At 52.2% G+C, this 11,065-nt stretch overlaps 1 protein-coding gene across 3 annotated transcripts; it reads right to left on the bottom strand.

Moving 5' to 3' along the window:
- Positions 1-273: 273 nt before the first annotated feature.
- Positions 274-5,839, bottom strand: Gfi1b (growth factor independent 1B transcriptional repressor). 3 transcript variants are annotated; one of them, XM_021156298.2, is made up of 6 exons: positions 5,740-5,839; positions 5,218-5,355; positions 4,078-4,349; positions 3,202-3,339; positions 1,725-1,989; positions 274-452 (listed from the first exon to the last, which is right to left on the bottom strand). In XM_021156298.2, exons 1-6 carry the CDS (start codon positions 5,837-5,839, stop codon positions 274-276), a joined length of 1,092 nt encoding a protein of 363 aa, XP_021011957.1. The 3 variants fall into 3 exon arrangements, with proteins under 3 accessions (XP_021011957.1, XP_021011958.1, XP_021011959.1); XM_021156299.2 differs by having other exon boundaries at positions 1,725-1,890; XM_021156300.1 differs by lacking the exon at positions 3,202-3,339 and having other exon boundaries at positions 1,725-1,890.
- Between the last annotated feature and the right edge of the window lie 5,226 nt (positions 5,840-11,065).

Genomic DNA, 11,065 nt, shown 5'->3' with positions numbered 1-11,065 from the left:
GCCATCCCTGTCCACGAGGGCTTTGTAGCTGTCTATGCTCTGGCAGCGAATGAGACCAGAGCATGTCTGTGTCTGCTTCAGTTCAGAAAGGCCCGAACTGACTCCCACATCTCGCTGTGGTCAGAGGAGGAGTGTGGCTTGGTTGAGGTCATCCAGTCTCAAAAGAAGCAGAAAGGCTCATGGGCAGTGCTGCTTCCAGGAGGACTGGGATCAGGATTGGAAAGGAGAGGCTGGCCTTTAGGCGAGACACACTGGAGCAGGTGGCCAACCATCTCACTTGAGATTGTGTTGACTCTCACGGTGACGTCGCAGGTCCACCTTGCGCTGGAAGCCCTTGGTGCACAGCTCACAGCTGAACGGCTTGAAGCCTGTGTGCTTGCGGCTGTGGGTGATGAGGTTGGAGCTCTGGCTGAAGGCTTTCCCACACACCTGGCACTTGTGGGGCTTCTCACCTGGGGAAGGGACAAACCACAGGTGAGTTCAGGTGGCAGTGCCAGGCGTGCAGCCACCACCCTGTCACACATTTGCTACTGGGTTTTTATGGCCAACCTTAGAAAACGGTGGGAAGTAGTTAAGTGTTATGGCCACACCTTTGATCCCAGCCCTTGGGAGAAGAGGCAGATGGATCTCTGAGTTCAAGGCCAGCTTGGTTTATAGAGTGAGTTCCCGGACAGCCAGGGCTACACACAGAGAAACCCTATCCCCCCAAAACAAACAAACAAACAAAACAAAAAAAAAACCCAAATAACCCTAAACCAAACCAAAACAGAACAAAACAACAACAACAACAACGAAAAAGGAAGGAAGGAAGGAAGGAAGGAAGGAAGGAAGGAAGGAAGGAAGGAAGGGAGGGAGGGAGGGAGGGAGGGAGGGAGGGAAGGAGAGGGGAGGAGAGGGGAGGAAGAAAGGAAGGATATGCATACATCTGTAACCCTCTCACCCTGAGGAAGAGAAATTGCAAGTTAGAGGTTGAGGTCAGCCTCGGCTACATATTAACTTCACGGCTAGCCTCGGCTACGTGAGAATTTGTCTTAATAAGCAAGCAAGCAAACAAGCAAAATGCCTTTCTGATGGGCAACACTGTCCACTTGATGGGACTTAGGTCACCCAGGAGACACACTGCTGGGAATGTCTGTGAGGGATTTTTTGGGGGGGCAGGGGGCTAACTGAAGGTTCATCCTAAATATAGCAGCTGGCACTGTCCCATGGACTGGGACTGACCGCATAAAAGGGGGAGAGCAAGCTGCACACCAGCATTCCACCCTCTCCTTCCTAAAGCAGTGTGACCAGCTGCCTCATGCTCCTACCACTGAGCAGTCCTGCCGTGATGGACTCCGTCTCAAACTGTGAGGCACAGTGACATTTTGTTAGGCATCTATGTCACAATAATGTGTCAGGTAACTGGTACAGTCTTTCTCTGGATTTCTGGCTTTCTCAGCTGGTCCAAGCTGGCACAGGCTAGCCCTTCCTTGATTCCTTGGCTGCGCAAGGCCGCTCACTGTACAGAGGTACAGTGGACAGAGTGAGCGGCAGGGGGTGGATGAATCCACAGGCACTCTGGCCTTCTGCCCTCGGGCCTTTGCTGGCTTGGCTTTCCTGCCAGTGTTTCTTGGAGTGATTCTCCAGCCCTCCAGACCCTCCTCAAGGGGGCCTCTTGGCAGATGATGGGGGAAGCCAGGCAGGCAATCCTATGGCCTTCCCACGGACTCGGCCTGGGTACTCACCTGTGTGGATGTAGGTGTGTTTCTTCATGTCCGACTTCTGGTGGAAGCGCTTCCCACAAAACTGGCAGGGGTAGGGCCGAGTGTCCGAGTGGATGAGCAGGTGGGTGGACAGGGTGGATGAGCGCTTGAAGGCTTTGCCACACATCCGGCACTCGAAGCTACGCTCCTGCCGGAGGAAACGAGGCCTTGGGGGGTCAGGTGCAGGTGGGGCCTCGAGGCCCGGGACAGCCAAGCTGGGCGTAGGACTGGACCCGGCTGGGACGCCCTGAGAAAGAGGACACTCCGTTGGGGTGGCCTCGAGAACAGGGGTCCAGAGAAGCAGGAAGAACCCTGCCCCATTCCTGCTTCCTCAGCTTAGACTGAGGCTTTAGGCCTGATTTGCTTTCTCTCAGATCTCTCCCTGTGCCTTTCACGGTAAGCTTTTCAAAATAAGCCTCAGGCTGTGTTTGTTGACTGATTGATGAAGCAACTAAGTTTTTCAGGGATTCACCAGTAACACAGAGTGAGTTCCTCTTAGCTAGTGACATGCCGACTCAATTTAGTTAGGATAGGCTCTTGGCTAGCCCAGTTTGGCCTTGAACTTTTTTTTTTAAGATTTATTTATTTATTTATTAAATGTAAGTACACTGTAGCTGTCTTCAGCTGCACCAGAAGAGGGCATCAGATTTCATTACGGGTGGTTGTGAGCTACCATGTGGTTGCTGGGATTTGAACTTCGGACCTTCGGAAGAGCAGTCGGGTGCTCTTACCCACTGAGCCATTTCACCAGCCCCGGCCTTGAACTTATTAAGTAGGCAGTGATAACTTTGAGCTTCCACCTCCTGAGTGCTGTTCTAGGTCTGCCATTCCTGGTTCATCTGGTGTTAGGGCTTCTGTATGCTAGGCAAGCACTCTACCAGCTGAGACACTACTCCCAGCAGCCCAGCAGCCATATGCTTGGGGCAAGCCGGTTGTTTTCCTCATCTGTGCACTGGAGCAGTTCTAGCCTGGCCTGGCTGGTCTGTGGGAGGCTTCGAAGTAGAAGACAGAGCCGGCTTCCAGCCTGTTGCCGAGGGACGGAAGGTCCTAGGGTCGCGTCCCACCACCTTTCCCACCTCCCCAGGTGTTGGTAACTGGGCCGTGTGACCCAGACAGAGCGCTGGTTAGTTACCTGTTCTGGAAAGGAATGGGTCCCAAACAGAGATGGAGTGGGGGTGGGGGGGAGGACATGTATTCAAATTGAACTCTAAAACTCTAAGAATTAAGGATGCCTGCGGGGCCACACAGAGCACCCCTGGGGCCACCCAGCTCCCTCTCCTAAATCCTCAGTTCCTTCCAACTAGATGTGAAACCATTTCAGCCAATCAGAGACCCAGTATGTTAGATGACTCAGACCCAGGGAGGCAAGCGAGAGTCTGCTCCTCCCCCACCTTTGCTCCTCCCCCACCTTTGCTCCTCCCCCACCTTTGCTCCTCCCCCACCTTTGTCAGTTACTCACCTGTGAGTGGACGTGAGTATGCTGCTCCAAGCTCACAGCGTGGCCAAAGGTTTTGCCACAGACATCACAGGCAAAGGGCCGGGTTCCGCTGTGAGAGCGGCGGACATGCACTTCTAGCCCATGAGGGGTAGAGAACACCTGGGGCAGAACAAAGAGTCAGGAAGGAAGCAGGCCTGTGGTCACCCTGGCCATGGGCCTAACTCCAGAGCAGGATAGAGCAGGAGAAGGGCACCTCAGGCGGTCCTGCTGTTCTGCTGCACATCCCAGGGAGTCTCTTACCTCTCTGTGACGGTTTCCTGTCTATAAAATGGGGGCTGTGGGAGGGAGCCAGAAGGCTCCTCCATGAACATCTGGAGGACAAATAACCCATGGGTAAGATCTCAGGGCTAGGGGACTGAGAGGTAGCTCAGTTGATAGAGCGCTTGTATATTACACACGAGGCCCTAGCACTGCATCAAAGCAGGCAAAACCGGCTGTGGTGGTGAATCCTTGCTATCTTAACACTTAGGAGGTGGTGGGAGAAAGATAAGGAGTTCAGGGTCATCCTTGGCTACAAAGAGAGCTCAGGTCCAGCCTGAGCTACATGAGACCTTGTCTCAAAAAAAAAAAAAAAATGCCAAAGCTAGCTAGGACCACGTAGATGCTGTTCCTGATATCTCCTTGTTGTGGGCTAGGGTAGGTGTTTTGCCCTCTCTCTATCCCCCAAGAACTTATTCATGTCAAGCAAAGGCAAGACAGTCAGGGCTTGGTCTGAATCCAACATGGCCTCAAGATTCCCAGCATAGGGACCACCCAAAGCCATAAATAATAGCAGGGCCAGCGTCCTGGAGAGAATAGGTGCTGAGCTGAGTGGGGGCCCTCATGCCCATTGCTTACCTTGTTGCACTTGACACAGTGGTAAGTGTCCATGCCTGGAGAGTAGCGGAGGCGGAAGTCCAAGGGAGACTCAGTGCTGGGCACGAGGGGGCTGCCGTACAGCCTCACGGAGCGCTCCAGGAAGGCGGACTGCATGGTGGAGGGGGTCTGTGTGTAGCTGTGGCTGTAGGAGGAGGCCAGCGTATCCCAGGAGAAGCTGGGCTTGTAGAAAGGGGGTGACTCAGAGAGTGGTGATTCCCCATCCTGGGGTTGGGGTGTCACGAGAGGCCCCTCTGTACAAAGACATGTGAGGGTGATTTATTTTAAGGATTTGCCTTCAACTCTCTCTATATATGTTGTACCTGTGTATACCGTGTGTGTGCGGGTGCTCTCATAGGCTAGAAGACGGTGTTAGACACCCCAGATGGAGCCACAGGCAACTGTAAACTGCCTTGTGGTGCTCAGTGACTATTCCTAGCTGCCACCAGTCTCCCTCTCCCTCTCCCTCTCCCTCTCCCTCTCCCTCTCCCTCTCCCTCTCCCTCTCCCTCTCCCTCTCCCTCTCCCTCTCCCTCTCCCTCTCCCTCTCCCTCTCCCTTTCCCTTCCCTTCCCTTCCCTTCCTTTCTTGCTCTCTCTTTCTTTCTAAATAGGGTCTCTTTCTATACCCTTGGCTGTCCTAGAACTCTCTATGTAGACCAGACTGGCCTTCAACTGACAGAGATCTGCTTTGCCTCTGCCTCCCAAGTGCTGGGATTAGAGGCATGAACTGGCACACCTGGTTCAGGTTATTAATTTTGAAATAAGGTGCCCGGGTACTGTATCTCTCCTGGTGACCTCCTGTTGAGGGTTCCAGTGTGCAGCCCTACTGTGTACCATTGGTGTGAGTCTTCACTGCAGTTTCAGCTCCCTCCCCTGAGGGACCACTAGGCCACTGCCCTATGGACCCCCCAGTTGCTACACACACACACACACACACACACCCTCATCTAGAGCAAATGCCTGTCCAGAAGTGTCCAGCAGATGCTGAGAGTCCAGACAGCGTCCAGTGACTGATGCTCCCCAATATCATGATCCTAAGAAGTGCTACCCCAGAGCCTCTGTAGGTGCTACCACTTTCCTCTGTGGCACCTGCAGGGGACAGTGATGACTCTAGCTGGGTACCTGGGGCTGAGGCCATCTTGGGAAGGCTCTGGATCAGCAACATCTCCCGCTCCTGTTTGACTGTGTTCCAGTCCAAGGTCTGGCTTGGAAGCGGTGTGCTGAGAAGAGGGCTGGCACTCTGGCTATGCTCTTTTGCCACTGTGAGGAGACAAGACCCAAGAGTCACCACCACCAGCTCTGGAATGCTCTCAGAGAGCATGGGGGACCATATCGTCATGGAGAGGGGACCCAGGGACACCAGCCTGCTGCTGCTGACACCTCTGTTCAGAACAGGCAGAGGTGGGGGAACCCAGAGCACCCTGACTTCAGATCTCAACTGGAGCCATAGTCCTTTCCCGTCTCTGAGCCCGATGCTCCCTCAACTCCAAAGGCTAGAGGAGATGAATATTTATTTCATTCATTCATTTATTCACTTGCTCATTCATTCATTCAGTGACAGTTAGATGTAGAAGAAATGCCACAGCATCATCAAGACAGTGCCAAGCAGGCATGAGGTGGGCCATAGCCTAAGCTCAGACTCACCAGGAATTATGGCAGGAGGCCAGACCAGCTCATCACCCTGTGCCCGGGGCTGGTGGTAAGTGTGTGCCTTCTTACTCTTCACTAGAAAGGACCGTGGCATTTTTCAGCGTGCGCTCCACACCTGCGGGGGAGGAGGGGCAATGGGAGTGACTAAGAGTGACAAGCGCTAGTCCTTTGGATGAAAGACACACTATCCCATGCTGGTTTGTATAACATTCCCCAAAGTTCACATCCACCTGACACCTGTGAATATCACATCAAGTTAAGATAAGCCTGAAGATAGGCCTTGCTCCCCAGATGTCCCTCCCTACAAGAAGAGGGAAAGCTGGGCGCAGGGAGAGTGACTTGTATATCAAAAGCAGGGAGTAGAGCCAGGCCTCTCTAGATTCCTGCTACCAAGAGCTCAGACAGATCCATGAACTGATTTTTTTGGAACTTCCAGAAGGAACCAAACTTATTGACGCTTTAACTTTGATTGTCTGGCTCCCCCAAGAATGGTGAGTTAGTCACAGGGAGAATACATTCATGCTTAGAAACTTGAGTCAGCCTGGACTGTGTTGGCAAAGAGAAGGAAGAGCTGGCTGGGGTCCCTGAAGCAGGCACTTGTGGACCCCAGTTAGTGCTACTTGAAGGGCTGGGGTGCAGCTCCACTGCATATGACCAGTTATGGCAGTGCCTTCTTATAGTCCAGCTCTTGGGAAGTGGACACAGGAGAAGCCACAGTTCGAAGTCATCCTCAGCTAATATGAGTTCAGGGCCAGACTGGTAGAAACCCTGCCTCAAACAACAAATTAAGAAAGTTGTTCTTGAGGCCAGTTCAACACACTCAAGAAACCACACAATCTGAGCTTAGATTTTAGATTGATGGCTCATGGAGAAGCCAGGTGTGGTGGCGAGTGCCTTTAGTCCCAGCTCTCAGGAGGCAGGGACAGTAGAATCTCCCTGAGTTCAAGGCCAGTCTGGTCTATAGATCATGTTTCAGGCCAGCCAGGACAAACATAGAAAGACCCTGTCCCAACAAAGCAAACTAAACTAAGCAACAGTGCTCTCCAAAAGAGAAGCTCATGGGGGAGGTTGGGGCAGACTCGCCACTTCCCCGGGCTAATTTCCTTTACTTTAAGGTGTGCTACCTAGCCTGGACTGCTGGTGAGCATCCCAGATTCTCATGACCCAGCTGTAGCAGGGGGGTGGGGTGGGGGTGGGGCTGTGCTTAAAGGGACTAGAGGCTAGTGAGGCCAGTAGAGACTTAATTGAAGTCTGTATTGTCCCTGCAGGGGGAGCTGCTGCAGTCAGCGCCTAAGCCTGTAGTTCCCTCTCCAGAAATGGTGGGGCATTTCCGTCTATTAATCATGGAAAGAGACATGAGGAGACCCATCCACTTCATCTGGACATTCGGTCTCCGTGTGGATGAAGACAGAGAGAGGTGAATGTCTATCAACTCCGGTGTTGGGCACCATCCTTTAACTTCTTAGTCAGGGACTGGGAGAGAACCGGAGGCCCAAATGAGTCAAAGGATCTGCCCAGTTCCTAAGGTGGGAAGCATGCCTACCTCACTAGATGTCTCCTGCCCAGTCCTCTAGAACAGCATCTGATTCCTCTCCCATTAATGGCACCTATGGCTCCTATCCCTATCCTAGCCTGTGCAGTGCTCCATGGCCCTGGGAGACAGAGAACCCCCGTGGAGTCCTTTATCCTCCCCGCACTCCAAACTCTTCAGGCTCAGAAAGCCTGGGAGGAGTCCCAGACCCACCCATGACCAGCCATGACAGAAGGCTGCATCTGTGATATGCCCAGCAAAGGCGGGAAAACGGATTTGGCCGCCTCTGAACAACAGTGAAGGCTAGGCGATAAGACCTCAGCTCAGACCGGGGTGGGAGGCAAGATTAGGAAAGACAGCTTAGAGTTTAGCCTGTGACAAGGGCGCTTGAGTCACCTCTGTCCCGGGAGCTGAACCTAAACCAGGCAGGAGAGGCCTTAAGTCCGCTGGGGGGTAGCAGGGGTTGGGATTGTTTGCAGGGTAGCTAGAACCAGCACTTCTTGCTGTGAAGCCTATATTTAGATCAGCTAAGAGGGGGCCTGATTCGATGTCAGTCAATGCTGGGAGCAAGAAAGAACCTTGAGGGCTGGTGAGATGGCTCAGTGGGTAAGAGCACCCGACTGCTCTTCCGAAGGTCCAGAGTTCAAATCCCAGCAACCACATGGTGGCTCACAACCATCCGTAACGAGATCTGGCGCCCTCTTCTGGAGAGTCTGAAGACAGCTACAGTGTGCTTATGTGTAATAAATAAATAAATTAAAAAAAAAAAAAGAAAGAAAGAACCTTGAGCATATAAGGTGCATGGCAGATGCCTAGGCTAAGCCATCACAAGGCATCTCCACCCACTGAGGAAGAGCCAGGAGGGAGGCCAGGCTCAACCCAGCAGGTGCAATTTTAAGGATGAACCAGAGAGCTGGCATACGTTCAAGTCTCTGAACTCTAAAATGAAGGATGGGACTTAGTCTCTTGGGTCTTTTCCACTGATAGATTCTTAGTTCTCTAAACGAGGCATTTGGAAGGACCCCTGCTCATCCTGGTACATATAGCAGCCGAGACCTTATCTTCCTGGGCCAGTCTTCCTCTCCTGCCCACTCCCTCCCTGGGTTTCTCCCTCCTGCCCCCCCCTCCCAAGTCTTCACTTGAGGGACTCTAAATCCTGAGCAGGAGGAGGGGGAGTGGATATGTCCTTCTAGGCCCAGGCCTTCCATACTCACGGCAGAGGGACAACAGTTGCTCAGTGTGGTCTTTGTGCCACAGGCTATCCCAGGCCTTTCATGCCAGGTCCTCACTGAGACAGTGACTACACAGTACACCAAAGAGGAAACCAAGTCACGGTGGCTGCCCTACTCTGTGCATTGTGTCCCAGGGACAGGGAAGTAGGAAGTGTCCTTGGGTTGCAGGTGGGGATCTCAAGGCTTAGAGAGGGTACTGACTCTGAAGTCAGGACAGAGGCAGGCCCAGGGCTACTGTCCTGTTTGGATTTGACTCCTGACTCACCCTGTATCCCCACCACACCATCTGTGCTCCTCACAGCCGCCTCTGGTATAGATGATTGTATCAAAAGAAGCTGGGAGCTAGGACAAAAGGTCTTATTCCTCTGATCCCCAAAGACCCCACACAGAGTCCCAAGGAGCTTCACCTGGAACAGATTTCCTTAAAGGCAGTTTTGCCCGTGGTCCAGTTAGAGGTGACACTAGGTCAGCTGACCCAAACCCAGAGCAACACAGGACCAGGACCTCCATCCTACATTCATGAGCACTTACTGAATGCTTTATGCTTACATGGGAAGCAAGAGGTCCTGGGCTTCTTGCTTCCTCCAACTGGGTTGCCTTAGCTCTATCCTTTCCCTTCTAGAGCATTCTTTTCCATCAGGACAGCTGAGCCTTGGTCAGACGCCCCCCCCCCCCCAAGCCTACAGCAGTAGCCAAGACTATCCATCCAGAGAGTTTCCTTTTGGCCCTTGTTAGCTGAGCTAAGAAAGAAAGAAAGAAAGAAAGAAAGAAAGAAAGAAAGAAAGAAAGAAAGAAAGAAAGAGGAACCAATTACCTATAATGTAGTTAATTAACAACCACTTGGTTTTGATTCACACGAACCATTCTGAGAAAAAGCTCAGGGCAGAGATTGTGAAAGACACTCGGCTTTCTTCATAAAACAGAGACAGTGATGGTATCTGGGCTCCGGAAGGAGGGCCCTTGCCATCATCCTTCATAAACCTTCTATCCCCATACTTAGTCAATGGACCTGGGTTGGAACTGCAGTGGGAGCTGCCTGGAAGGCTGGAACATCCTACACTCCCAGGTTTTGAGCACAGTGGGTTCATCAGGATTTCCTGACTCCAGGCACCTTGTGCAACCCACGGGAGATGAGTCTGATTCTGTGACCGCGTGCACCACTAACCTGGGTTTGGTTTTCCTATCTCTCAAAGGAGACCGTTGGGCTAAGAGATTTCTAAACTTCCCCTTTACTCTAAAATCCCATGTACAATCTGTTGACCTTCAGCTAGGGACTGACCTACCTTGTCTGAGACACTGGTCAGTTAGGTTCCCTTTTCAGGAGGGTTGGGCAAGACTGGGCTGATTCTCAGGGTCAGCTACAGGGGACCCTTTGGACTTCCTTATGTGTCAAGACTGAAGGGAGGGAGGCAACAAACAAGCTGCAGGGCCACGTCATGGAGTCACAGCCAGGAGCCTGGGTCACCTTAGGGAACCTAAAGTCAGTGCCTGGCAGGTGGGAGGCCCAGGGTTCAGTCGCCATTACCACCAAATAAATACATAAATAAAGTGAGTGATGACTTTCAGGTATACACCAAAGCACAGAGTTCAGAGCCCCTGACCATCTACGTTCACAGCAGCACCATCTGCAAGAGCTGAGAGGTACAAGTGTCCATCTAGGCAGGATGGATGAGCAAGGAATACAGCCAGGCCAAAGCACGCAATGTGATCCAGACATCCAACTGAAGGAAACTTCAGCATGTGTGGCACGATGCACCCCACAAACATAGGGAGCAAGATAAGCTAGCCACAGAAGGACAAATACCTAGGTGTGCAGAATAGGCAAACTCACAGGACTAGATTTGAGGCTAGCAGGGGCTGGGTGCAGGAGGACAGTTATTGGTTAATAAGGATGGGGGTCTCAGTTTCACAAAAGGACACGGCCTCGGGGATTAACGCATGGTTGAACAAGATGAATCTGCTCAATAGTTAATGAACAGCTCTTAAGATGAGCTCGGCCTAGGGCCAAGCATCTTGAGTCCTGGATAAGTCTGAGGAAGTCAGGAGGATTGCTTGAGCCCATGAGTTCTGGGTCAGCCTGGTCAAAAATGGACTAAAGTGGATCAGTGAGCTATCTCAGTGGGTGAGACACTTGCCTTGCGGGCCTGATGACTTGCGTTCAGTCCCCGGAACCCACAGGGCAGAAAGAGATCAGACTCTGTAAAATAGTTCTCTGACCTCCACACGCGTGCTGTGGCATGTGAGCCCCACATCTCTCTTACACGCAAAACAAACAAACAACAACAATACTTTTGTAGTTCTTTTGAGACACTGGCTGTTCTGGAACTCTCTATGTAGATCAGACTGGCCTCAAACTCACAGAAATCCACCTGCCTCTGGCTCCCAAGTGCTAGGATTAAAGGCATGCGCCTCCATGCCTAGTTAGTGATAGTAATCTTAAATTAAAAACAGAAAGGAGCCAGGCATGGTGGCGCACGCCTTTAATCCCAGCACTTGGGAGGCAGAGGCAGGTGGATTTCTGAGCTCGAGGCCAGCCTGGTCTACAGAGTGAGTTCCA

The sequence above is a fragment of the Mus caroli genome, unplaced genomic scaffold, assembly GCF_978045245.1.
Source record: "Mus caroli unplaced genomic scaffold, Mus_caroli_1 scaffold_2, whole genome shotgun sequence".
Lineage (NCBI taxonomy): Eukaryota > Metazoa > Chordata > Mammalia > Rodentia > Muridae > Mus > Mus caroli.
The sequence above is the reverse complement of the archived record's forward strand: the minus strand, read 5'-3'. Positions and strand labels throughout refer to the sequence as shown.

Excerpts from the sequence above, each read along its gene's own strand:
- Gfi1b (XM_021156298.2), bottom strand. The coding sequence starts at position 5,839 with ATGCCACGGTCCTTTCTAGTGAAGAGTAAGAAGGCACACACTTACCAC. Across the intron at positions 5,356-5,739 it reads GCCTCCTGCCATAATTCCTG|TGGCAAAAGAGCATAGCCAG; the intron begins GTGAGTCTGAGC and ends GTCTCCTCACAG. Across the intron at positions 4,350-5,217 it reads CAAGATGGCCTCAGCCCCAG|AGGGGCCTCTCGTGACACCC; the intron begins GTACCCAGCTAG and ends GTCTTTGTACAG.